The 25,991-nt window shown below is 38.4% G+C and overlaps 1 protein-coding gene across 3 annotated transcripts in view; it reads right to left on the bottom strand.

Annotated features, from left to right (window-relative positions):
- The window catches only part of exoc2 (exocyst complex component 2), a 40,111-nt gene extending 14,590 nt beyond the window's left edge, over nucleotides 1–25,521 (bottom strand). For all 3 annotated transcript variants that reach the window (XM_026345630.1, XM_026345631.1, XM_026345632.1), the window contains exons 1-11: nucleotides 25,465–25,521; nucleotides 17,781–17,938; nucleotides 15,872–16,048; nucleotides 15,154–15,280; nucleotides 12,795–12,908; nucleotides 11,387–11,511; nucleotides 6,043–6,123; nucleotides 4,800–4,945; nucleotides 3,675–3,756; nucleotides 3,470–3,572; nucleotides 1,741–1,859 (exon numbers count right to left, since the gene is read on the bottom strand). In XM_026345630.1, coding sequence (XP_026201415.1) covers nucleotides 1,741–1,859; nucleotides 3,470–3,572; nucleotides 3,675–3,756; nucleotides 4,800–4,945; nucleotides 6,043–6,123; nucleotides 11,387–11,511; nucleotides 12,795–12,908; nucleotides 15,154–15,280; nucleotides 15,872–16,048; nucleotides 17,781–17,898 — 1,192 coding nt within the window. In that variant the 5' untranslated portion in view covers nucleotides 17,899–17,938; nucleotides 25,465–25,521. The remainder of the gene's footprint in view (nucleotides 1–1,740; nucleotides 1,860–3,469; nucleotides 3,573–3,674; nucleotides 3,757–4,799; nucleotides 4,946–6,042; nucleotides 6,124–11,386; nucleotides 11,512–12,794; nucleotides 12,909–15,153; nucleotides 15,281–15,871; nucleotides 16,049–17,780; nucleotides 17,939–25,464) is intronic.
- Nucleotides 25,522–25,991: the final 470 nt, after the last annotated feature.

Here is a 25,991-nt window from a genome sequence, read left to right as displayed (position 1 = left end):
TGTTAATATTTTAGGTGCAACTAAACCTATTGAAGAGTCATTTCAGTAATTTATTTATGTTGACATTCATGGTGTGAGGACTTAGTAGGTTATACAGAGAATGGTCAAAAATACTGAAGCCTGAAGAGACATGAAAAACTTTGCTGGAAAGCTAAGCAACAACTAAAGTTTTTTCACTGTGAAAGTGTTACTTGGATAAAAAGCTTTTGCCAGATGTCTAAAGGTAAATGTTACTCCATGACCCACTGATCTCCTGTCAAACCAATAAGCTGGCAATAGAAATAAAAAAATAAATATTGTGGATGTAAACAATTTCAAATAAAAAAAAAAAAAGATTTAAATAAAATAAATCAAACCTTGAAGGGAAGCACAGAATGTAAACAGAATTGTGTTTATTTATGATAATAACTTCAGAGGGTAACTTTAAACAACTTACATTTAGATTTTTTGTAGGAGAACTTGAATAATAATAATAATGACTGTCCCCTCTCTGTGACAGAGGCCAGCGAGACATTATTCATATTTTCACAGGAATGTCTTACTAAACCAGAGGACATCGATTAAAAAAAAAAAAATCACATGATCTGAACTGTGAGACATCAACTAATGTCCTCCGTGTTCAAATTTTTTTTTTGTTTCATGTCCTTTACATATGAACATCATTCTCTAACCTTAACTAAGTAGATTTAGCTGCTAAACTTCAAACAGAGCTCAACAGAACATAAACGTGGCACAAAAAACAACAAACTCATGAGTCATATTTGGGAAAGCTATGTGGGTGAATTTTAGAAGACACTGACAAATGAACTGTTGTTTTTTAGGTATGAGGACATGAGGTTGTACCTAGTAAATGTGTTTTTATGTGAGTTGTCTTTTACACTGATTATACTTCACATTTGTACGTTTCTTTTTAATTACCTAAAGTTGTATTTTATAAAATTTAAAGATTCTTATTCAAGTAAGTAAACTGTGCATTTCTATGAGTGTGTTTCTCCGCATTTTTGCAAACCAGCAATTTTCTGAATAGCTGGGCTGCATGTAATTTGCATACAATTTCACATTCACTCTTATACAAATTCATCTGCTGATGAATGGATGTGTGGACTGAATAGGGGCAATCCCTGACATGATAACCACCGGAAACCACTGTTACCCTCAGCATTAGACATGTTTATGTTCCAGCTGCACTATGTGAAAAAGCCACCCACTTACAATATATCTGTGTGGGTGCCTTTGTGTAAGTATGGGTGTAGGAGTGAATGTGTGTATGTGCGTGTATGTCTAAGTGTGGTTGGTGAATTGCCGTTCTTCCTGAGCGGACGGTTTCACATCCACATTTTTCTCCTGGCTGATTTAACAGAGGAACAGCTTAATTGGGGTTAACTGTTCCAATCCATCTGTGAAGCTGTGTGTGAGTGAGAAAGAGAGTTTGTGTGTGCAGTAACATGTCGAGCACTGAAACCCAAATCCAAAGCCAATGCTCCCTCACTTTCATCTTATTCATACATTCATGAAAAATAAACATGTGGGCCTCGAACAGGCAGGGGAGGGCGGTGACGGTGAAGGGAATGCAGAGAGCTGGTATGACATAGAGGCAGCTGACTCTCTCTTCGCTCAGCTACCTTTATATTCTTATGACATCCACCAGCAGTCTGACTGGAAATGCTAAATGGGGCTCTTCATTCACTCTGTGTGTAAAGCGTGTCAACTCAGACATGTGTGTGCTTGTGTGTTATTCACCTCTCTGGCCACTGATGAACTCATTTCTGCAGTTCATCATCAGCTGCAGGATCCATTTGTGCTGAGCATCGATGCACTGCCATGCTGGGTCACCTGGAGCATGCAGGTCAGACAGGTATCTACATGAGCAAGAGACACAAACACAGGTGTGAAAAACATATATGCAAGGATGAACAAAACGCAAACCCACAGTTTCTGTAAGGAGAAGAAGGCAGGAAATGTGAATTGTGTGATTCAAATTGTTTTGCACAGATTTCCTTCTTCAGAAAAAGGAATACTTTCTTTTAAATAAATAGCTCGCAATTATAAAGGAAAAAAACTGTAACAACAATCTCAAGCATCTCAGTTAAGTGTTGTCTGAATGCATAATTGGAATTCTACTGGGTAAATGAACATTCACATAATTTCCATGCTCATTAAACTGTGTGAACTGTGTTCTGTATAAAAATACATCTGTTATGTTTGCCTTGCTCATTATACAAACAGAATAAAAATTAAGTAATACATCTCAAAAAGAATACAAATATGAATCAAATACACATTTAATATTTTAGCTTAACAAACTAATAAAAACATCTGACGTTGGTGCCCTCCAGTGGAATGAGAAAATTCTTTATAAAGAAGATGATTTTCAACTCACACACATTGGTAAGGACTTCAGAAATTCAGTGTCTCATCTTAATCTTTAATAACTTGAGAGGTGATGTAACACACACACACACACACACACACACACACACACACACACACACACACACACACACACACACACACACACACACACACACACACACACACACACACACAATAACAAGAAACAAAACAAAACAAAACAAAACAAAACAAACAACAAATTTTCAGATAACCAGAAATAAACTGAATTTAGACGTCACCCTTGGATCCATCTCCACCCTTACTGATCCTTTATGTCCTGGACAACACTGAGTGACCTTTCAGATCGAGTGAGTGAGCGAGATGACTCACCCACTGGGCATTTGTCTGGATCATAGGATGTCTACTGTCATCCTACGACCCAGACAGCTGCTCATTTGTTTCTCATTAGGTGGCATCTTTCAAAAGTTTAAGCAAGTCTCCCTCTCTCTCTCTTACACACACACACACACACACACACACACACACACACACACACACACACACACACACACACATTTACAGCAAGAGTAAACAGGAGCTGAGTGGGCGTTCAGAGCTGTGCCTAATGCAGCAGGATGAAAGATGTTGCCATGTGGTGGAGAGCTGGTCTCTGTGATCCTGACAGGTTGGTCTTAACAATAATAAATCGGGAAAGACCACAAGTATGAATGAACAGATGGATGAAGGGAAAAAACTGGGAAAGAAAGTCAAGGGAGAGAGAAAAACAGAAACAGGAACAAAAGAGTAGGACAACAAAAAGTTGAGAGACTAAAAAATTCAGAGAAAAGTGAGAGGAAGACAGAAGACAGTAGATGGAGGATGAAATTCTGGTAAACGATGACACAGAGAGACATCAAAGAGAAAGAGATATGTCATGACTTTATATCTGATGATTACAGACTGTACACAACATGTAGACCATATGACGTGTAAAAGCAAAACCAAAAAAATGCCCAAACATTAGTAAAAACAAATTTAACGACACACAGTGTAAAGACCAGAGCACGATGACTGGGTGGCGTACAGACAGATGAAACAGAAAAGGTGGTGCAGGGTTATAAAAATATAAAGAGACCTGATGTATCTCTTCTGGTCATGAAGTGTTGAAGGTGTCTGCAGTAGTTTCTCCAATAAGAGACTCCTCAGAGCGGTGATCCTTGTCTCTACCTCAGCGTAGACTAAACAGAGAATAGTAACATGAAAATAATGGTATTCAAGTCTGAAATTCATTAAACTGCAGATGTAAAAAAACCCAAAAAGCAAAATTAAAACCTGTTTACCTTTTTTGAAAACAGGGACCTCAGTATTGCCAAAAAGAGATTTGGCTTTCTCATAGTCATTGATCACTACATCATAATCCCCCTGGAAAGAAAACCCAGCTCAGATGACAGTGCAGGGAAAACTTTTCACTTATCAATCATAACACATTTTGTATATTTCAGCTTCTCTAGCTCCACCCTGTGGATGACATCCATCAAAGCCTTAAAACAAATACACTGTACATAGTGGGGAAAAAAGCATTTGAACTTTGAAGTAACAATCAATAATTATAGAGCGCCTTTTATTATGGAGAACTCACAGAGTTCTAAAGGCAGCTCAAGACAACTAAATTCTCCAAAAAACATGAAACACTCAAAATGTGCACGAAATGTTTAAAACATTATGTTGGTCTTAAAATCATAAACAGAAAGAGGTTTTCTGACGTAGACAAAACATAGTGCAAAACCTGCAGCCTCAACAATTACCACAGGCCTTAATGCACTTCTGTGTTTTAACAAAAATATATCTCATGAAAGCCTTCTTAATGCTCTTTCACAGCATCATATATAAAAATCGATCAAGCTATTGTAACTCATGGTTTCGTGTTTCTACATTTGTACAATTGCGTGTCTTGAATTACTGTATGGTTACACATCGAGGGTACTTCAAAATGTATTTATGCATTTATTCCTCTGATGAATTTTTTAATGGTTGCTATATGATCAGCTTAAAGCAAAAGGTGCAATAAAAAAGAATTAAGTAAAGTGAGGTTTACACATGCTAGTGGTCTTGTGATGGCATGGAAAACTTCTCACGAGTTTTAGAATTGCTCTCTTGGGTTTTAAAATAACTGAGAAACAGTGAGCCACGTGACATAAAGTGAAAACATATTTCTTCATTCTCATTTTTTTAAACATTATAATGTCCTGCAGAAAAAAAAAGATAAATTAAAATGCTCTTCTCTTGATGAACGATCTAATATCCCATTTATAGCTCAGGAGTCCTCTATATATAGATATAGAAGAGCTGAATTTATTTTGTACTATAGAGGTAGTTTATTTTTTTTATTTATTATTAATTTATTTTTTATTGTCTTTTTGTTTCTGTTTTGTATCTGCATGTAGAGACTTGTGTGTAAACAATACCTTTTGGATGTTGCGTTCAATGTTGAGTGGCAGGTTGAAGAGAAACTTGAAACGTTGCAGGACATTGAGCGCATTGCGTGTGGAGTCAGCTTTGTCTTTCCGCCCTAATACCTCCTGGAAAAGAGTGTCTGCTGTCTCACTCGCTCCTATGAGAAAGACAGATACAAACAGAGGGAGGGAGAGAGAAAGAAGCAGGAGAAAATGAGAAACTGGAATACTAAATAAATAAATTTTGATACCACATTTTCCTTTTATTGCTGGCTGTGGTTTTCTTCTTGCTCTGTGTAAGAAGAGCAGAAGTAGAGTGTGAGCTGCACAGGAGAAAGTGACAGTTATCTCTTTGTCATATAACTTGGTTGAACCTTTGGCACAGCTAAATGGCTTCGTGGGTGGCCTCGGATGTGCCTTCAAAGAGGAAAATCCAAGCTCTTATAATCAAAACAAAACCCCACCCCCAAAATAAAACCCCTGAAGGACTGAACAGAGAAATATTTCACATTTTGCAGTCACCAATCTGAGTTGTCATGAAGCTAAAATTCCTATTTTGTGATTGGACAACTGCTGCTGCATACGTTTTTGGGGGTGAACGGTGCTCCGAGCCCATGAGGCCGTGGGCCCTCAAGACTGAGACTGTGGGGATGAAAGCTACGTCCGGTTGGGAGGTTTATTTACTCTAGACTGCGGGAAAAGGACCTGCTCATTGACCCTCCATTAGAGCAGGCACATTATCATGTATGAGTTGAGAGAATGGGAACACAGTATCTGCTCAGGGGTCTGCTCGCTAAAGAGAGGAAGACACATTAAGGCAACTGAACACACAGTTTACATGTCTGTTCTATTGATAATTTCTCAGTTTGTGTGGTAACCACTGGATGCTGATAGTGGACAACTTTTCCCTCATGTTAACTCAGGCCCCTTTTCACATGGAGGTTTTGTTATGTTTGATTTGCCCAAGTTAAAATCAAACAAAGTAAAATAATGATTATAAAGATACTGTATATGTGTGTAGACATACTAATGAGATTTTTTTAAGTGAGTAGTACTTTACATACAAAGGTTAATATTTGGGAAAAAGAATATGGGCTCAAGAATAAATATAAATGTAATAAATAAATGTACCATAAACTGAGCCTATATAAAATAACAGAGCATGACAACATCAAACAGCTTCCACAGAGACTTTATTCATACAGAAAGATGACAATACTATTTCTTTGAAAAGTCTAAATAAAAAGATGCTTACGGTTGAGGATGTTTTCTAGTCGCTGGGTCATTGATCCTTCCACCCTTTCTGTTCCATCAGACTCCAGCTTCTGGTGGATCGCTGCAACACAAAAATAAATTTTAAACTCATTTTGTAAAAGGACTGACAAAATTAAATACAACTACTAATAAATGTCAAAAACAAAACAAAAAACCAACAAAACAAATTAAGCTACATTATACAGTCACCACTGTGCAATCCCCAGAGATAGGAACATTTTAAATTTCAGGAGCCAAAAGTACAACAACAAACAGACCATACTGCAGTGGTAGATGGGAGATAACCTCTCCTGTCCTTCACCTTCACACGCTGCTATTGAAAACCACAGCCCCTGGTGCCTGTTCCCATGAAACAGGGACCTGACCTTGTCCCAGTGGTGACTGTACTGGATCAATTCACCTAACCAAAGCCATTAAACAGCACAGCATTGTGGTCTTGGGACATTTGGAGCCCTTTGACCTGGAGGTAATGTGAATCTAAAATGTTTCGACTGTCTGAAAAATAACATTTGGGAGAGCAGAGCTGGAGGTCTTGATGCCAAAAATGACTGGTGTGGGGGGAAGAGGGAGAAACTCTCTGATGGCTTGTATCCATCACTTAGCATAAAGAGCTTTACGCGGGTTAGGGAATTCGAAAAGAGGGGATGAAGAACGAAACCAGTGAGAAAGAAAAAGAGCCAAAGCGAGTGGTGTGGCTACCCCAGTGAATAAATAAATGGTGTGCAGTAGTGGGCAGCTGGGAGCTGAGAGCTGCAGTGTGGGTTTATTGACAGAGTGGAAGAGAGGTGGAGTAGATTTAGGAGACCTTCTCATACATACTTGTGGAATGATTTAAATATGCAACAATCAGACATCTCAAGAATTAAGTTAAGAGACGAAATCATAAAAAAAAACAAAACAAAAAAAAAAAAAAAACACCCTCTTATTTCTCTTCCTTCACCTTCTTTGCCTTAGTTTTTCTATCACAGTTATTCCATTACAAATGCTGGCTGTTAGCAGAGCTTGGAGACAGCAGAGGGAGCGGGAGGCAAAGGGAAGGGGGAGAGCTCTGTAAATAAATATGTGGGTCCATTTTGACAGACAGAAGCCTCAAGGCAGAGGCCGAGGTATTCCTAAAACACACTGTTCAAACATGCTGGTCCTTAATCAGAACAGACGCCGCTGGCCCCTTTTTGGACCTCTTCACAAGTAGAAAATATGGCCAGATGCAGAATAGGACAAAAGCATGTAGACGTGGAAGTGTATATGGGAGAGCACAGGATTGATAGGGCTGAACACGCAGGAAGACTAAGACACACACACAAACCGCAGGTCTGCTTCACATCTCCACACTCCCTATGCCCTGTTGCCAGCTGTGTGTCCTCTGCATCTGTCACACATTGAAGGGCCTATGACGTCACAGCTAACCTAAACATTGGTCCAGGGTCCGGATAACACACACAGCCAGGACCTGAGGAAGAGCTGCAGCTCCCGCTTCACTTCCTGGAACCGTTGAGGGGAAAAAAAAGAACAAGAATAAAAATACAGTGTCCCTGGATTCTAAAGCTGGAGATGTTTTGACTCCTGTCGGGGCTGGGGGCTCGGGGAATAGACCCTGGGAATCTGGCATTTTTGGAACACGGTAGCTGTTCCGTTTCCTGCATCAATGGGAGACTTCCTTTCACAAAACAATGAAAAACGTCAAATTTCAACATTTTAATAGAAACAACTCTGGACTCCCTGACAGACTGTCAGTCATTTAGTCGATCAACTGGTGTGTCTCTGTCTCAGAAGCATCCCTCATTTTCTCACTGAGGCTCCATTACCAAACAGTTGCTTGGCATTCCCAAATCCTTCCATTTCTTTCACCAGTCTCAGTTGGTTTACATGGAATGTTTTCACAACTGCTTGTTTACTCACTGCAAAAAATCCCATCAGCAAACAAGTAATATCTTATGTCCAACAAAAACTCTGACAATGGAGTAAACTCTGACAATGACTACAGGAGACGTCTTGAACTAGCATAAAAATCTGACCACTACAAAAAATATAGTGAGAAGGAAAAATTACACTAACCTACATTATCTGATTAAATGCCCATTGTGGCCAACAACTCCAACTTTCTACCCCTGGTAACTACAGGGTCACCCTACAAAGATTAAAAAGTGCTTACCATGAGGACCAGTGCCTTTACATGAACACTGTTATTTATTTCAGGTAAAAATATAGGTGAAAACCTCAGGTACACCCAGGTAGTGTAGTTCCACCAGTTTAACCACAGTTTTTGGTTAGATTCCCACTGATGTGACCTCAAGACGAAAATAAATATCTTTTAATAGCTCTTATTTTGAGAAATTTTTCTCTTTACTGTAGCTAGTTTGTCTCCAAATTCTTATTTACTTAGCAGATGCTTTACTGTGATGTGTGATATGTTCTTGAACTACTGAACTTAAACTTGTGTCCTTGTAATCAGTGCATTCACTTTACATCGTCTTTTTTACCCAAAATGCATAATCAAGTATTTTCATTTTTATGAAAAGTCACAAGACTAGGAATTACTGTGATGATGAAAACTTATGCTGAATTTAATAAAGTAAACATACACATTTTTACATTTAAAAGACAGAAAACTGCATATTATATAGATTGGTCTATCTGGTTGATAACCTCTTTAATAAAGTCATTACTGGCCGATCCAACAATTGGAATGAGATAACTGATAACTTAAAGTAACATTTGCATAAATGCTTCTGCAGAAAGGAAATGACTAAGAAAATAATGTATCTGCTGATCTGGGTTCATTCAACTCATATATCATGCAACCTAATCACACATTACACGTTTGAAGCTCTACGAAGAATACACCTCAAGTATAAAATGCTGCCTGGAGCTTCCGGTCTTGTTTGTCCATTTGCCAAAAGCTGACGTTAGCTAACTGAACCAAACAGCTCTGTAATTGAGAAGATTTGTGGTTTGCAGATGTAAAAGTCTAAACTGTGTGCTTAAGCACAGATTTCATAGTTCATTAAAAGGAGACAAGGGATTTTGTTTTCCTATTTCTGTTGGAGATGATTAGCTATAGCAGAGAGCAATTAAGAGTCAATTAATAGGGACAAGAAACTCCAAAGATACTAAAGTCAGATTCCGGCTGTTTGCTCTAAATATTTTTTATCTGGCTCAATCCTTTTCCCAGAATGACTTTCCACCTTGCTGGCAGCAGTATAATACATTAAGAACTCCATACTTCTATTTAAGTCATCAGTAAAAAAATCTTGCATGCAAGCAGAACTGAAAATAAACACAGGAGACAAAAATGTCTTGATGGTGATTGAAAGGGCTGGAAGCACTACAGCAACATATAACACTGCAAATACTCAACAAGGAGAACACACAAGCACCCTGTTCATTTCTTTTTTCACAGCTAATTTCGTTTAAATTGACATAGCTCAACCTCAGGTGAGGTTCATTTGGACAACAGAGACCTGCCAATTGCTGGTGAGAAACAAAGAAAGGATTCACAATTGCTCAGACAGCTGTGCTAACTAGGTCTGGCAGTGAGCTACTGCAGAGCTGTCCCAAGCTCTCTGGCTGCTAGGAGCGTGCTGACTGGTATGTTGGTTTGGCTGACCACACCTAGTATACAGCATATCTCCACTTGAACTATCCATTCTGGGCTACCACTTCATTTTTTATGACTGAGAGCCAAGTCTTGGCTGAGAAAGGAAGTTGCAGTGCTGTAATGACTCATGGTGAGAAGACGGTTAAACAAAAAAAAAAGAACATTTAAGTCATGCCGGTGAAGTACAGTACCAAACAGATCTGTGTATGAGACGTCATAGAAATGAGAAATGTCCTAATATAAAGAGTACACTTGAAAAGAAGATTAGGTGTAGTTACATAGTTGCATTTTACAGTTAGCCTTCATGTTGCTAAGGTAGGACATTTCTTTATGCCAGTTTATAGCGTGATTGGAGTAAAGCAAATGCAAACTCAGGACCTCTACAAAAAAGTCTTGATAATGGAGGAATGTCTGTTAACACAACCTGAACAAATTTAAAGAAATCTACAGTGTGTTTTAAAGCTTTCTTTTCTGCCCACTTGAGTTCTGGTCATACTAACTGCATCATTATCACCTCACAAAACTGTTACAAACATGATGCAAAGAAACTGTTGCCTTTCAACACATTGAGCAGGCACAATGCAATGTTAGCCTTTAGCTAGAGCAGCCTCTCTTTTAGTTACACCAACTTTTGAGAGAAATATCTCACTTGAAAAATGCTTGATTATGTTCACTAGTTTGTAGCTAACCTTGTTGTTGCTGAGCAGGTAGCACACAGTGAATTTTCAGAACTCAAATAAAAATTAAGAAAAAACATCTGAAAATCACTAGGAAAATGCTTTTATGTAAATATACATAAACACACACACACACACACACACACACACACACACACACACACACACACACACACACACACACACACACACACACACACACACAAATCATGAAGCAATGAAGCATAAAGTATGCCCTTTAGCCTTGCAGGTCACTTGAGTACATTGATGGTGCACTGCTTCCTCCATCTCTGGAGACTGTACATTTCCCATTGGGGCAGTGGGCACACAGTAGGCACGCTCAGTCTGAACGTGAGAATGACTGTGCATTGTTCCCATTGGTCATATTGGGTCTCTTATCAGCACTATCAGTCCTAATACTCTGGCCTGCATTGTGTTGGGCTGCTCCGTTTATTTAGATTCAGCCACTAACAATGAAAACATTGCTTCTCTCCCAAACGGGGCACAAACATACGGAAAGCAATAATAATAATGATGGAGGCAGAAAAGTGTACGTATAAATAGTAAGGGGAAGTAACTAAGCGGCTATGGTGGGAGCAGAGCGTAAACAGACAAAAGTATGAATGATGAAGCAAACAATTGATTTGAGGTACCTGGCAGAGCGACAGGAGTCAATCTTTGCTACCTTGAAATCTTATTGGAGTCTGGTTCAGTGAGTGTGTGTACAGGCTCTAGAGAGACTGTGTGTGACAGGTGAGAGCTGATCTCATTTTGATGAAGGTGAATTTGCCGTGTTGTGGTTGGCTGGTGTAACTGTAGTATAAAATGGAGGGCTTTCACACAGCGTCCAAATGAGAGGCTTTAATCAACCACTGCAAAACCGCATGTGGGGAAAAAAAATGTTCGAGACACACACTTGCACACTTTCCAAAAAAAATCAAAAGTTCTACTCAGCGGAGATGAAGAGTGATGATTTGGAGGTTTGCGTATTAACTGTAGACAGTTTTGTGCAATTACATAGCACACAAAAATGTGTTAATCCCTCTCACCTGCTAGAGCGTCCTGGGCCTCAAAGAACGTACTGAGGCCTCCTTTCACATAGGCCAGACTCCCCTCATTCTTCTTAGTAGCTTGCTTCTTCAGATTACTGGCTGCAACCTTCAACTGCTCAAAACTGTAGAAAATTATGACATTACATTAAGGGAGCAACTAATAATTACATTCTGTAAATTATTCATTCAACTAATTCCTTATTAATCTTTCAATTAACAGTGATTAAAAATAGAAAGCAACCATATCTTCACATTTTTAAAGCCAAAGGCAACAAATGTCAATCAGCTGTTACAATTGTGTTTTGGTATAAAATTTCCTTTTTATTTAATTTATCAAGGAATCATTTCAGTGACATATTACATGATAATTTTACTGTTTTCTTAAAAAATGTCTAATTAGTAAATAATTTAGCTTGTCTATATGCAGCTCATACAAGCATTTGTGTCTAGGCAGAGCAACTTTCTAGACGCACACATCTGTGAGCCAGAGTGAGTACGTGTTTCTGTGTGTCAGTGTCCTGAGTGAGGTTTCCTCAGCAGGAAGAAACAGTCACCCAGTGAGGTCCAAACATAGGCCCCTGGTCATGCTAAATCCTGGGGTCTGGGTTACTGGAAGGCTAGCCAGGGGGAGAGAAAGCCAGGAGAGACCAAAATAACTTTCCACTGCCCTGACATGACAGTCAACTGGCCTCAGCCCCTTTGGGTCAGCAGGCTGACTCCTCTATATACCTTCGAAAACAAATTCACTATTGGAGATTTAACCAAAGTATAAAACCTCAAAATAAATGTCATAAAACCAAGTATACCAAATCACTGAAATTATAGATTAATCTTGTGATTATTTTCTTGTTAACTGTTTAGTCTGTGAAATGTCAACACACCGTAAAGAAGCAGCAAATGCCAAGTCCAAGACGATGTCTTCAAATGTCCTGTTACATCTCAATAATTAAAAAATATTCATTTGTAAATTTGCAACCTGCGAATGTTTGTTCTTGAAAATGTATGTAAACAATTAATTTATATTTTTCAAGTTCAACTGGGTCATAATTTTCTGCAGGATTGGTGAGGGAGTAAGTGGTAATCTCACTTTCTTAAAACGTGGATTTACCTGCCATTGATCTCTCCTGTCAGAAGAGAGGGTTGTGTAAATATGGAAGCCCTGCTGCCAAAGCACCCCCAACAAACAGACTCTGGCAGGTCCAGCAGTAAGCAGAATGTGCCCGAGTCTCATTCATGTTTGTTGGAGTGTTCAGTCAAGTCAGAGGGAAAAGACCCAGCAGTACTGCCCTCCTGTTTGTCTTTTCTGGTTATTTCAGCTGATGCAAACCATTTTGTTGCCCCTCCCTCCCTTGTTATTAGTAGTTAGTTAGGGAATCTCAGCATTATTGATCACAAAAGGACTTACCTGGAGCCTGCATGGTTTTCTATGAGGTACCAGGTAGCAGAGAAGTTTTCGCTGGTGAAGTCTCCACTCATTCCTGGAAATACCTGCTCTATGTCTTTCTGTGGGATTTTGCCTCTGGGAAAAGCAGATTAATACAGATGAACACAAAAAAGGCAGGAGTACAAAAAGAACAAGAATCAAAAGGTGGTGTACTTAAAACAAACAAAAATAAAATTGATATAGATTAAATCTATTAAAATCAAATATAATATATGATTATAACAAATTAAATGATTTTGACTTGTGTGTATCCTTCAGAATTGTGTACACTGTCTTGTGAGATGTTATGATGGGGTAATTTCTTCCAGCAGGGGGCAGTGTGCAGCCTAGAAGTACCCAGGCTGGGAGAGCTCAGCGTGGGAAGTGCAGTGTGTGACGCCTGGATGCCCCTGGTGGACCCAGTACTCATTAGGGATGCTTGATCTCTACTAATGACCCGTGGCCTACACAAACCAAACCCCACCACCACCCACTCTGCATCTAGCTATACACACATATGTAGAAAAAGAAACACATCCACAGTCCAGATTTAGGCCTTAAGTACAACTGCAAATCATACTTGAACACACGTGGTAGTAGGTACAACCACATACACACTGTACATGACATAATATTTGTGCACAGCAGTAGCAATGGTTCAACAGTGTCACAAAGAGCAAGTTCCCTCATTATAAAAGTAGATATATGCAAGATGAAACACACATTCAGTCACATTCACCTACAATATTTTGGGAACTAGTTATAACTAGTTATTATTATAAGTAGTAGGCCTTTGAGGTCAGAGTTAATCATTTGTTGTGTTTTAAACCCCTTTAATTTCTTCTTTGTGGTGATACAAATGCCTAAAATCATGAAGTGTGAAGTGTACCATATGCTACTGGTCATTATTGTTTTCATTCTAAGCCTGAAAATACCAAACTAAAGAAAGGACAGAATGTTTTGCAGCCAGTGTTCATTAATCTTATATTTAATAATTACTTTTCACCATGTTTAACATGTTCAACTACAAATTACTGCCAACAGTTTGATAACGGCAACGATTATATAACCATTGCATGGTTAAAACTATAAATCTTTGGATGGTTGCAAGGAATCTGTAGTGCTGCGTAGTCACAAAGCAATCAACAATAAAAACCTGTGAAGGTTGGTTTTATGGTTCATATTATTTTATACTCTGTATGTGCATAAATCAACAGATAATATATGCATTAAGAATACAAAAATAAAATAAGTCACTAATAAATTAAGTATACATGAAATTCATAGTGAGAAAATAATCAATTATGCTGTTAAACAGACATTATTGTGTAAAATAATAAAACAGCCTGGTTCTACAGCATTGTGTGTTTAATTAGCAGAATAATATCAGTGACTGGTTATTTCCATTGCCATTAATGAATGGATCTAGACAGTGTCTCAATCTGAGTCAAATGTGTTGTCCTCATTACTCCCATTAGGACCGTCATACAATGTCTTTGGAGCAAGCTAGATTTGTCAGTCATACAGTTACATCTCATATTCAATAACTAAACTCTACGCCACAGCTTATTTGATTGGTCTACCCTCTTTTAATTTAGTGACTGATCAATTTAGTCCTCACTTTTTAATCCTTCGCATTATAACTAGGCAAAGACAATGACAGTACAGTAAAAACAATCGATGAAAAGCTACAGCTGAAAAACCATCCGGTGACAAAAAAGTACACAATGACACTAATATAACACTAAGATAACTGAGTTCTTTTTATCCAACAAAACATCATCCTTTGATTGCCTTCAAGTAACAGATAAAGTTTAACTTGTGGCGCACAAATAATATGTGTGCTGGTTGTTTAACGCAGCCCTGAGGTGATTGAATGGTATGGCCTGTTTATGGGTCTCGTCTCTAGCCACGAGCGGTCACTTGCCCCCAGCTCCTTCAAACCAAACAAACACTAAGCCAGAAATTCCAAAAATTGGACAACACAAACAACACATTTCAAATCCTGCACTGCCAGGCGCGTGGGAGGCAGCACCACCCTGGCCTCTCAAGCAGTTTCAGTACGTGTGTGGGTTGTTCCTTTATTTCTTTCTAAATCCTTTTCTGTCGCCATCGTCTGTCTTCTATACATGATTATTCTCTTTCCCCTTCCTTTGTGTAGTGGTTAGAGGCTGTTCAGCCATTGCTGTGTTGGCATAATATTTCAAATGCCTGCATATGGGAAGAGTTTGTTTCTGTTTAGGGATGTAAACCATGACTCACTGACTAGAGAGTGTGTGTTTATGGTGGTGTAATTGTGCTGAGGGATTTTAGTGTGTATTCGTATGTTCTTGGTCCGTACTTGTCTATATCGATGCCAAGTGGATTGCTGGGTCGCAGGGAGAGGGGGGAGATGCCTTTGTTGCGGTTGGTCCTCATGTCGTAATAGTTCATCTCATCCACCCACACAGCAGACTGGTCCAGGATACCTGCAAAACAGGGCAGTACAGAAGAGATACACGTCAGTGAGCTCTACAACACATTCCAGATGTGGGTTTTCTCTCACACAAACTTTTTACTGCAGACCTACAAACCTGCACAATCAGTACACACAAATTCATGTATATAGCTAATATCTCTTGTGATTTTAGAATCACATGATGAAAACTAATTTAAAAAATCTGTTACTGATGTGTCTGATGCACACATACGTACTTTTTGGTCAACGTGTTTCTCAGTTTTCTCCTGTTTAATTTATTTGGAAATTGTCATGCAAAAGTGGGTGTATGTTTTGTCTATTTAAATGTTTTATAGTATGGAGTTCCCCTGCCAACATATAGATGTCTTCTCTTTTGAGCTTACTTAGGTTCCCACCATATTTTAGCACAACAGTCTAGGAAAGGTCGAGCTGTTGGTTGAATAAAACAACAGCCCAGTCACTGTGAACCTGCATCAGCACATTTCACTATTATCTGACATTTTACTGACTCAATACCAAATTATTTATTAAAAACTAAATAAGAAATCCGTCCGTGCATACAAATGACACGTTACTCTTGTTTTTGTCCCCTATGCCTTACCAATCCTCTCTGGTCTGAGCAGTTTGAATGAGACTGTGGAGGTGCCGAGACCTCCAGACTTTGTAGTGACGATGATTTCTCCCTTGTCGTCCTTAGCGGGACCCACACGGCACACTATCTTGCTGGCTGACATCCATTCGGCTGTCAGCAGGCAGTTGTGGCCACAAATTGACAGGCCTGAGATGGAGGAGAGAGGTAAAGAGTGAAACGGGTGAGAGATATAGACACATTGTGACGGCACAAATAAACAAACTGTAGCACAGACACACGCACAGGCAATCTATAACAAGTGGTGCACACTCAGGCAGAATTGGTGCCTTTCAGCAAGTTTAGTCAAACTGTCACCAGGGGTCAAAGTTCAAGTTGGGTTCATGATGGGTGTGGGTGGCCGTGACCTTCTTTCCTATCACTCAGCTCCTTTAAGCTAACGTGTGTCACTTCAGTACTAAGTGGCTCATTACTGGCACAGTGTACACTCTACCCCTACATCTGTCGTCCTCTTTTTAAACCTATTTGAAGTATTAGGAACAAGAAGACAGACAAAGGGATTACTCAGACATTTCCAGCTGAGAGGATTCGGAAAGCTTCACGTGTGTATAATTAAACACTATAAAAGCCTGAGAGAGCTGATCAACAAATAGTCCATAAAACTGTGAATAATATGCCCATTAGAGCCCCATTTCCTGCATCTGTTCTCTGCTGACCACTTTGTTTGAATACATAACCACTCACACACATTTGTGCGTATCTAAATGTCTAGCCCCAAGGGACAGTCATGGTCACAAATAGAGCAGTATCACTGGCCAGAACACAGCTTGCAGAGTGTGGAGAAGTGTGCGAGTCCTCTGGACCGGTCTCCCACCCCACCACTTTCTCCACTTCCATTAAAAAAGCAGGGCAGATAAGCGAGGGAAAATATCAGCACAGTATGATGCTTAGACTGACATATCTTCATGGATAAAAAAAAAAAGGTTTTTGTCTAAGCATTTTTTGTCTCCATTTTCTACTAACAGTTATTAAAATGCTTGAGGATGAAGGGATTTTATGTTAGCATGTGGACTTTGTGTGTAGAGGATTGTGTATATTTTATGTTTGCAAGAAATTTCACGAAGAATATATTTACATATGTAATTTCAAAATGAAACTTTCTCAGAGAAAGTTTCTGTACCAACATCATTTTAGTAACCTGATTTAGTAAATACTTGCAATATATATGTGTACAGTCCGAATCAAATTAATTTCTCACGTCTTAGTTAAAATAAAAACTGCACTTGTGAAGTGAAGTTGATTATGTTATGAAGAGGGGAAAAAAGGCTCAGGCATCCTGTCCGCTTACATATCATATGTACAAAAATAAACTTTACACCAGCCTGTTTAAAAAGTGGCCACTGTGGTTTGTTGATGGATCAGTTAATAAAAATCACTTAATATGGTTGAAGTTAAAAAACACTATATAAGCCAGACCAGAAATTAAAAGACAAAAATTATACAGAGTTACTTAATATCAGTATCCATCTACTTCAACAAAAATTACAACAAGGAAATATTAACAAAAATTAAACACCTAAAAATTATTATACACAGTAAAACAAAGAAATGTTAATTATGTGATGTGATGACATTTTGTATATTTATATCTGTGTGATGACTAAAACTAAATATCTACATACTGCATATATATTTTAACATAGTCATTCATATACTTAAATATATATACATTACATGTATATACTTATATATAGTATATGCAAATTTTATTAACAACAAAAATAAAGATTGTCAAGGGGAAGTATGTAAAATGTTGTGAACAGAAATGTATTTAAAAAAAATAAACAAATCTAATAACTACCGTACAACACTAAAGACAGAAATGCCTGTGTGTTTGGTTATATGAATATAAATGTATCACCAATGAGGTCGGCTGGGCCTGTGCCCAGGTTCTCTCCACGGATGGTAACTTTGGTCCAAGCCGCACCCTCCTTGGGTGAGATGCCTGTGACCAGCGGGGGCTGACGGGCACGAGACATGGTGGCCAGAGGCAGACAGGAATGCTGGATCAGTCGGCACCTGGACATGAAAAATGAAAAACCAGAGGAAGGTGTAAGTGAGAAACAAAACTGTGCAGACTCTCCATTCTGACATTTTAGTTAATACAAAGAAGAAGAAAAAAGACAATTATAAGTAATTATAGCTAAAATGGATAGAGTAAATGTCTCATGGGTTTTAACAATCAAATGTTTAAGTATTTTGTTAAGTAAAAGAATCGTTGTTTATAGATCTTCCGAGTCATCTAGATTGTGTTTGGTTTCCGCACTCTATATCTTAAATTATCTATTAAATTATGCACTTTTCATCTAAAGAAAAAAAAAATCAAACAAAAAAATGAGTGTGGTCTTTAATAAAATATACTGAAACAGGCCAATGTAATCGTTTTAAAGTTTTAGGGAAAAAAATAAATAATTGCTTGGTTTAAAATCTAAGATGACATAACTTACAACTTACAACTTCATTCTAAAAGCATCTGCAGGAAACAACGGCCTCCAGATCTTTTGGACATATATCAAAAAAAACTTAAAGCCAACATGGAACTGTAACTGGTGAACCAATATCCCTGTGCTAAAAATAAATACTGTCAGCTACCACTTTTACTGAATTATCAGGTAGTCAGACATTTAGGTTTTTAGAACCAACTTGGGACAGCAAAATACGAGCTGCATTTGGTTGGCAGCTCCAGTCGTGTTAATTTCCCACCCTGTAGGTCTCCAAACAATATATCCATTGCAGCAGTTATCTCTCAAATAATAGAAAAAATAGAGACGTGAGCCAAGAATGAAGGAGCAGACAGAGAGCAGGGAGGAAAGGAAGAATGTAAACCTCACAGCAAAGGATAAATAAACCTGGCCTCCCCGATCATTCCACATAAGCCCACACAATACAGCACAGATTATGGTACCAAAGAAGGAGCACCTATACAAATCAGTTCATGTTGAGGCTGTGTAAAGGAAAAGAAGGAAAGATTCCAAGTGAAAAATCTGTAAGTATGTATTTCAGCAGCACAGATGTTTGCTAATAAATTACAGCCAGGTCTCAAAAAGGCTGATCTTTCTAGGCTAGAGAGGCTTCCGCCCTTTTGCTCCACAGCCAAAACACGTTCTGCACAAACAATGCAGGAGTTCACACGGACCGGACCTGCAACATGGTGGTCACCCTTTGCACAATTATATGGCCACTAATTAGCTGTAGCCGTATAATTGAGGTGCAGAGCCAGCAGGGATTCTAATATCAAAGGAAATCAGAACTGACAGAACACAACATTGTTAGCGAGGCTTTCCTGTAACAAGAGTTTCAACGTCTGCAGCAGCCAATGCATCTATGAAGTGTGTGTCGGAAACCAAATAAAGGACTGCAAATTAAGATTATTTTCATCATCAAGTATCATCTGAGAATTATTTTTTAATTAATGAGTAAATTGTTTGCATCTGGTTTAGTTTACAAAATGATAGAAAATTTCGAAAATTGTAATCAATCACAATTTTCCTAGAGATTATGTACATGTCACAAGATTATTAGTTTTGTTCAATCAAAATACAAATGTTGATTTTGAACTGTTGTTTTGATTTGTTTTTTTTTGTTCGAAATTATCACAAAATTCAGGGCTGAAAATTTTCAGAAGTTGGAATCTTTTCCTGATAAGTGACTTCAATAATTATTCCACTCTTTTACAATTAATGGGTGAGGACCCCACATGATTGCAGGAAAAGAGTGTGTAATAAAAACTATCAAATGAACAAATATTGAGTCAATTAATTCAGTAAATAATAATAATAAAAATCAGTTAATTCAATGGGTTGTGTTTATTAAAAAAGATATTTCTTTAACTGACTAATTGACAAATGAACTGAGAGATTAATTATTCCTCATTAACACTGATACAGTCCCACCAAATCACAGTTTATCCGTAGTTGAATAAGTGTCCCTGACCCTGTCCCTGGCCCTGTAGAGGTTTAGACTTATTCATTACAGTTTGGCTAAACAGGTTTTAAAATGTACATGGCACATGACACAAATGCAGAAGCTCAAAAAGCAGCAGTGGGACAACAGCACATGCCCTGACCTATAAGATTCCACGAGTACAAACCTTTTTGGGAAACTCTTCTGCCATAGCCCACCCCCTCCATCGCCCTGACTTCCCCGAGTTAATGAGAAAACTCCATTGGGATTTAACTCATGTTGCTGCTGCTACCCAGTGCTTGTCAGAGGAAATGGAAGGGCTATGGATCTGACATGAAGAAGATAAGAGGTTAACAAGCCTAAAACAAGAGCTTGGTAAATCCTTCAACAATCCCACATGTTTTGAGTGGGAGCAGTGATGGGCACAAGACTGGGATCTTTATTTTGTCCAATTCTAATTCTGCTTTCAGGAGTGTTTCTATCCCACCCCCCATCTTGGAAATACACGTGCACAAACAGACAGCTAGCCTGCCCCCCTACACACACGCTGGGCAGAATGACAGCTACGCGAGGTTGCGTGCAAGAGGCCCGAGCTGGTGTTGTGTGGTCTCTGTGTATGCGAGTATGTGGAAGGATCTGCGAAGAGGTCTGGGCAGTGTGTGTATATATAAGTGTGTGTGTGTGTATGAGTGTGAATGTGTGTGTGTGGTCTGGGTGTGTGGTCTCTGGCGCGGGCCTGGGGAGAGCCTGCTGACGGCTGGGATGAGAAAAAAGCCGCTGTGTTTACTTTACTCTGGGGGCTGTGCATGGACGCGGGAACACTGCCCAGACCCCTCTCTATAACACTAGTGTGCATGCACACACATGCACCAAGTCGCACAGAAACTAAGAGTAATTTTGCACAAGTTGCATATCATGCACCATCACAAATGCCCTGCAAACTAAGTAACAGAACTTAATGCAGGACGGGGACTAAATGTTAACAATATTTGCCTTTTGAGAAGCATGAAGTGAAAAACAAAAGTATAGAGTTTTAAAATCTTCAAATGGAAACTTATGAAGTAGACAGCATTTTCTTGGAGAGGGATAAAGGTATTAACCTCTAGGGGGCATCAGAGGATCCACATAAGATTATACCCCACTTTTTGCCAACATGTTTCATGTACTACTGTGCAGGCTAAATTTAATCAGTGACAACACAGAACCTGATGCAGCCTCTTTTCTCTCATTCAATGCTCTTCCAGTCGTAATGCTGTTAGCCCCCAACCCCAACTTCTCTCTAATAAGAAGGATAAAAAGGCAGATTTGTTTTCCTTGGAAGTTCACTAACAACCAACATAGCTGGCTCTAATCTGTGTGGTAGCTGTAGAAGGCTAACACTTGGAATCTTCTTCCAGCACTGCTAACAAGTGGCAAACCTTCTTTGGCTCTGTGCTGGAGTACCAGGTCAGAGAGCAAAAGACTTTTCATTAAAGCTCTAAACAAATCTTTTGGTCACATGAAACCTTTTAATTTTGACATCCCACAGCACATCCCACAAATGCTGTGCTCAACAGTCATTGATTTCCCCCAGTTAAAGCAGAGTTTAGCACTACTTACAAGTGGGAAACCACCAGATTGCAGGCATTTTTAAACGGGCAACTAAAAGTGCAACTTAAGTATATTTGCAATCTACAGCTATTTTTCTATTTAATGCACATATGCTGCAGTTTGACGAAGAAGTATGGTTCAGTTTGTATTGCTGTTAAATAACAGTAATACAATACAATTATACAAAATTTCAGGTTTACTGTTTTACTACAAGTTGATACTTTATTTCTGAAAATTTACCTTAACTATTTAAGCCATTTACAAAAACACCAGACATCTGCAGATTCCATCTGGTTTAATTTTACGATTTATATATAAGTGTAGTAATACTATAGTATCAGTATTAGGTTAGACATCCTAGAAGAAAATAACTATTATCATCCAACCCCAACTCAAATATTCTAGTGCATTGTCTCATGGTTCAAAACAGGGAGTTTTTCATTGAAAGAAATCCCTGTCATTCTCTCCATGTTGCCTGTTTATCTGCACTATTATATAAAAGAGGAAAAAAAAAGTTGCACAATACTTTTCACCAAAACCATTTTCCAGTGGTTTAAACCTCAGTTTTGATCTAAGACAACCACTTCTCCAAACTCTTAACTTTGATATTTCAACACTAAACAAGCCAAGCTCTCTGCATCATAACAAACATGGGAATCTACCCATACCTGATCCAGAATATCCACATGAATGAGCCGTTCAAACCTTAGATCATATGCTGCTCTGGGCTCAAAGGTGACTCACATATGGCAATGATTGGCAAGGGTGTGCACGGATGTGTGTGAGTAAGAGAGAGTGTGATGGGTTTAGGGGGCACAAAGGGACCTATTTAGACAGCTCATCACCCTCAACCCCCTTCATCGCCCATCAGAGTCGCTAACTCACTACATCAGCAGCTCAAAATCCCCCCCATACACTAATACCATTTCACTCCATGCTCCTCAACATTACACAAACACCAGATTCCATCAAAGATCCCCCTGACTTCTCAGAATGCACAGAGCGGCCAAACATCACCCCGCCTGAGATGACTGGCCTGATCACACAGGCTGGGTGGAGCTTTGAACAATCCTCCTCAGTACTCACTCACACCAAGGTCACCACATGCCTCTAAGATGTGGAGAAGGTAATGCAGGTGATAGCCAAAAATTAGCCATAATATCTGTCAACTGTATGATATTTCAAATAGATAGATCATATGAATATACACTGTGCAGGCTGTGAAGACTGTGACCACCATCCAGTAATGGAAATTGTCCATAATGAGTCAGTATGCAGCAGAGCTCATGGAGAATCTTTCTCTGTCCTACTGGAAAAAGGACAGAGTGATGAGATGGGTGCCTTTGGCTCACTATCCTACCATCATGATGTCTGCCCACAGGGTTTGTTATCTTTATGGCTGTGTGTTTGTTTGTTTGTCAGTCTCAAGTGCTTTTCAGAGTTAGGCCTAACGAACTGAAGTTCCCAATTTCCCATATAAAAATCCTGAAACAATAAACAGAAATAGAAAGTATGGGTCCACAAATGCAAGAAGATGTTTTCAGAGGATTAAGAAACTGGAGACAGGCGGCTCTGCCCAGTGACATGGCGAAATGGAGAGATTTGAACCTTCATGGGTGAGGCTGCAGCTCTGCTGTCCCAGCTGCTTTACATAAAAAACACATCAGCAGCGTGAGAATGTTCCACAGTCGCATACCGCTATGAACTATAACAACATACTACATACGACTACAAACCAGCACTAAGTCACTAACAGATGCAATTAGAGATGATTACGATATATTGATTATTCATCATCACTGGTCAAAATAAGGAAAACATCCCTATCACGTGCTCCAAGAGTTTAAAGTGAATTTTTTTTACAGCTGTGGAAAAACCCCAGTCTTACAGTTCAAGTCTGAAACAGATCATGATTAACAATATGGAACTGAGGAAAACCAGGAATAGAAAATCAAAACATCTACAGAGTAAGTGTCTATTCTCAACAAAAAACTCTGCACTAAATTAACTGACCCCAAAGGTATTGTGCCAGTCTCTTCAGGTTGCCTTATGATTCAGTTTCTAAGCCCAAAGCTTTTCTGTCTCTTTCCAGGTCTGAAAGGGTCACAGAAACCATACTGTGAAAACCAGTGGCCCAGCAAGCCTGTCATAAAGGAAGAGGCTACCAGGTGGGGTGGGGTGAGAGTTAAACGCTGTTCCACAAACAATGCTCGGCCTGACCCCCGACACTTGATTCAGCCTGAGGTCTATGGAGAAGACTGAGGAAAAGCCTCAAAAAACATAGCCCACCTCATTCCACCAAAACAAACAAGCAGGGCCACCCAAATTTTTCAATTAGAGTGCTGGAAGAGGGCAGGAAATGGATCAGTACAGTCTTGCCCCAGTCACCCCACAACCAAGCAGTGCTGACTTTGGGGTGAAGAAGGACAATTGATCCACATTGATCTGCAATTTCTCCATCTCCGTCTGGACTTGCTAGCATAGCGTCGACACAAATGATGGAGGAGCTCAAAGATAACTTACTCCTGCAACATGGTGCTCGCCTGTTGTCAACTTGCCAATCAATTGCTCTCATTCACTCTCTCATACAATCAAGCAGTGAACAAGGTTATATGGTATGGGGCTGTTCCACTGAAAATGCTAATTTAACTAAACAAAGGTATGTTCAAAAAGTACTGGATAGTACACAAGAGTAGGGAATAAAGAGGGTTAGAACTGTTGTTTTAAAAGCCATAGTACAATCATGGGTTTTAGATAGATGCCCAAATGAAACAAGCAATCTGAATGCATGTCCTGGAGTTCTTAGAAATGATAACAGGCATTTTACAATTTTAAAACATTATGGTATATATGGTCAAAACAATAATACTCAAAGGCTACAGATGAAGTTAATAGAAACTTAAATCACAAGTTTAAGAGTGTAATCTTGAGTCTTTAAGTAAGAGATTAGCACTCCAGGTTACCTTAGTTAAACATATATATATATATATATATATATATATATATATATATATATATATATATATATTTAACACACACACACACACACACACACACACACATATGTTAATAATATTATATATATATATATATATATATATATATATATATATATATATGTTAATAATATTATATTATATTATATTATAATATATATATATATATATATATATATATATATATATATATATATATATATATATATATATTTATTTATTTATTTATTTATTTATTTATTTATTTATTTATTTGTATAACCAATGTCCAAAACATTTTCTTTGTCTTAGACACCAAAATAGACGGGGTTTAATTAATCTGTCTTTATTAAACTGGACTGCATGAGAGAAAATTCATGTTACATGACAATTAATAACTCATGCAGGTTCATACAACACCCCTTAACTGGTTTGTGGTACTTCAAGTTATCATAACACTATTGTATTTGGTATTTAGACCGGAGAGATTTATTTATTTAAAAACGACAATGTATTTGGATGGATAGAATTAATAATTCCTACAGCTAACGTTACAGCTAATTAACAAAATACGATCATTTTAGCACCTTGTATGTGGCATAAGCACGCCGAATATACCAGAAGTCGTTAACGGGGACTAAGACATTTCAAAAGCTGTTCTCCTACCTAATTAATGTAACGTTATGATTAAATGGGTGGAAATTTAAATGGAGTTTGGTTTATCTAAGCTAAGTGCCGTTAATGATGTGCAAATACCAACATTAGCTACATCTGTCAGCTGTTTATAGTAACACCGTAAATAAAAGTTATGGTTACAGAGGGCAAAATACCGACGCTTTTTCGAATTTTATTAAGCTTTGTTGCCGAATTTGGCAGCTAACGTTTGTTAACGTTAGCTAAGGCTAACTAACGTTAGCTAAACAACTCAATTGTTGTACCGGAAGAGTCCAAATAAGCTGTCATTTGCGTTCGTCGTAACTTTACATATACCTATATCGCTACCTACTATAGCAGAGTTAGGTTGACTCTATTTTGGGTATTGTAAAAAAATATATTTTAAGAAAAACGGTAACTTACAGTTTACAGCGTCTGGACTGCGACCACCGTTTACTGCATCTTCGAACTACTTCCGGTTTTCCCGTCCTCAGCGAAACCTTTCAGAATAAAATGAAATGACAAATAGAGTTCGTATTATTGATGTTCCCCTGATTTACCACTCACATTATTGTTAGATCGAAATACTTCCACCTCCTCTCAGTGTCACATAACAAGTTCTGGGTAAGTTCAACAAGACAGCACAAGACAAGACAAAAACAGTGTTTGTGTCAATTTATGCAGAAAACCAAGAACTCACTTCAAAAAAATCACTTCATTTTTCTTGCAGCTGTTTGTAGAGCTGCGTGAAAAGTGTAATATACACAATATAATTTATATAGCCAGCATTACACCTGCTGGCTACTGTACCATATGTCATGGTTTTTACTCTAGTGCATTTATTTGACACTTGTATTTTAAGATCTCATATGCAAAACATATGCTCATCTTGCAAAACTATGACGTATTACTTCTACATTACACTTGAGTAAGGTGCATGAGTAAAAGTT

Source organism: Anabas testudineus, chromosome 4 (genome assembly GCF_900324465.2).
Source record: "Anabas testudineus chromosome 4, fAnaTes1.2, whole genome shotgun sequence".
Taxonomy (NCBI): Eukaryota; Metazoa; Chordata; class Actinopteri; order Anabantiformes; family Anabantidae; genus Anabas; species Anabas testudineus.
This window is presented reverse-complemented; position numbering and strand designations above follow the sequence as displayed.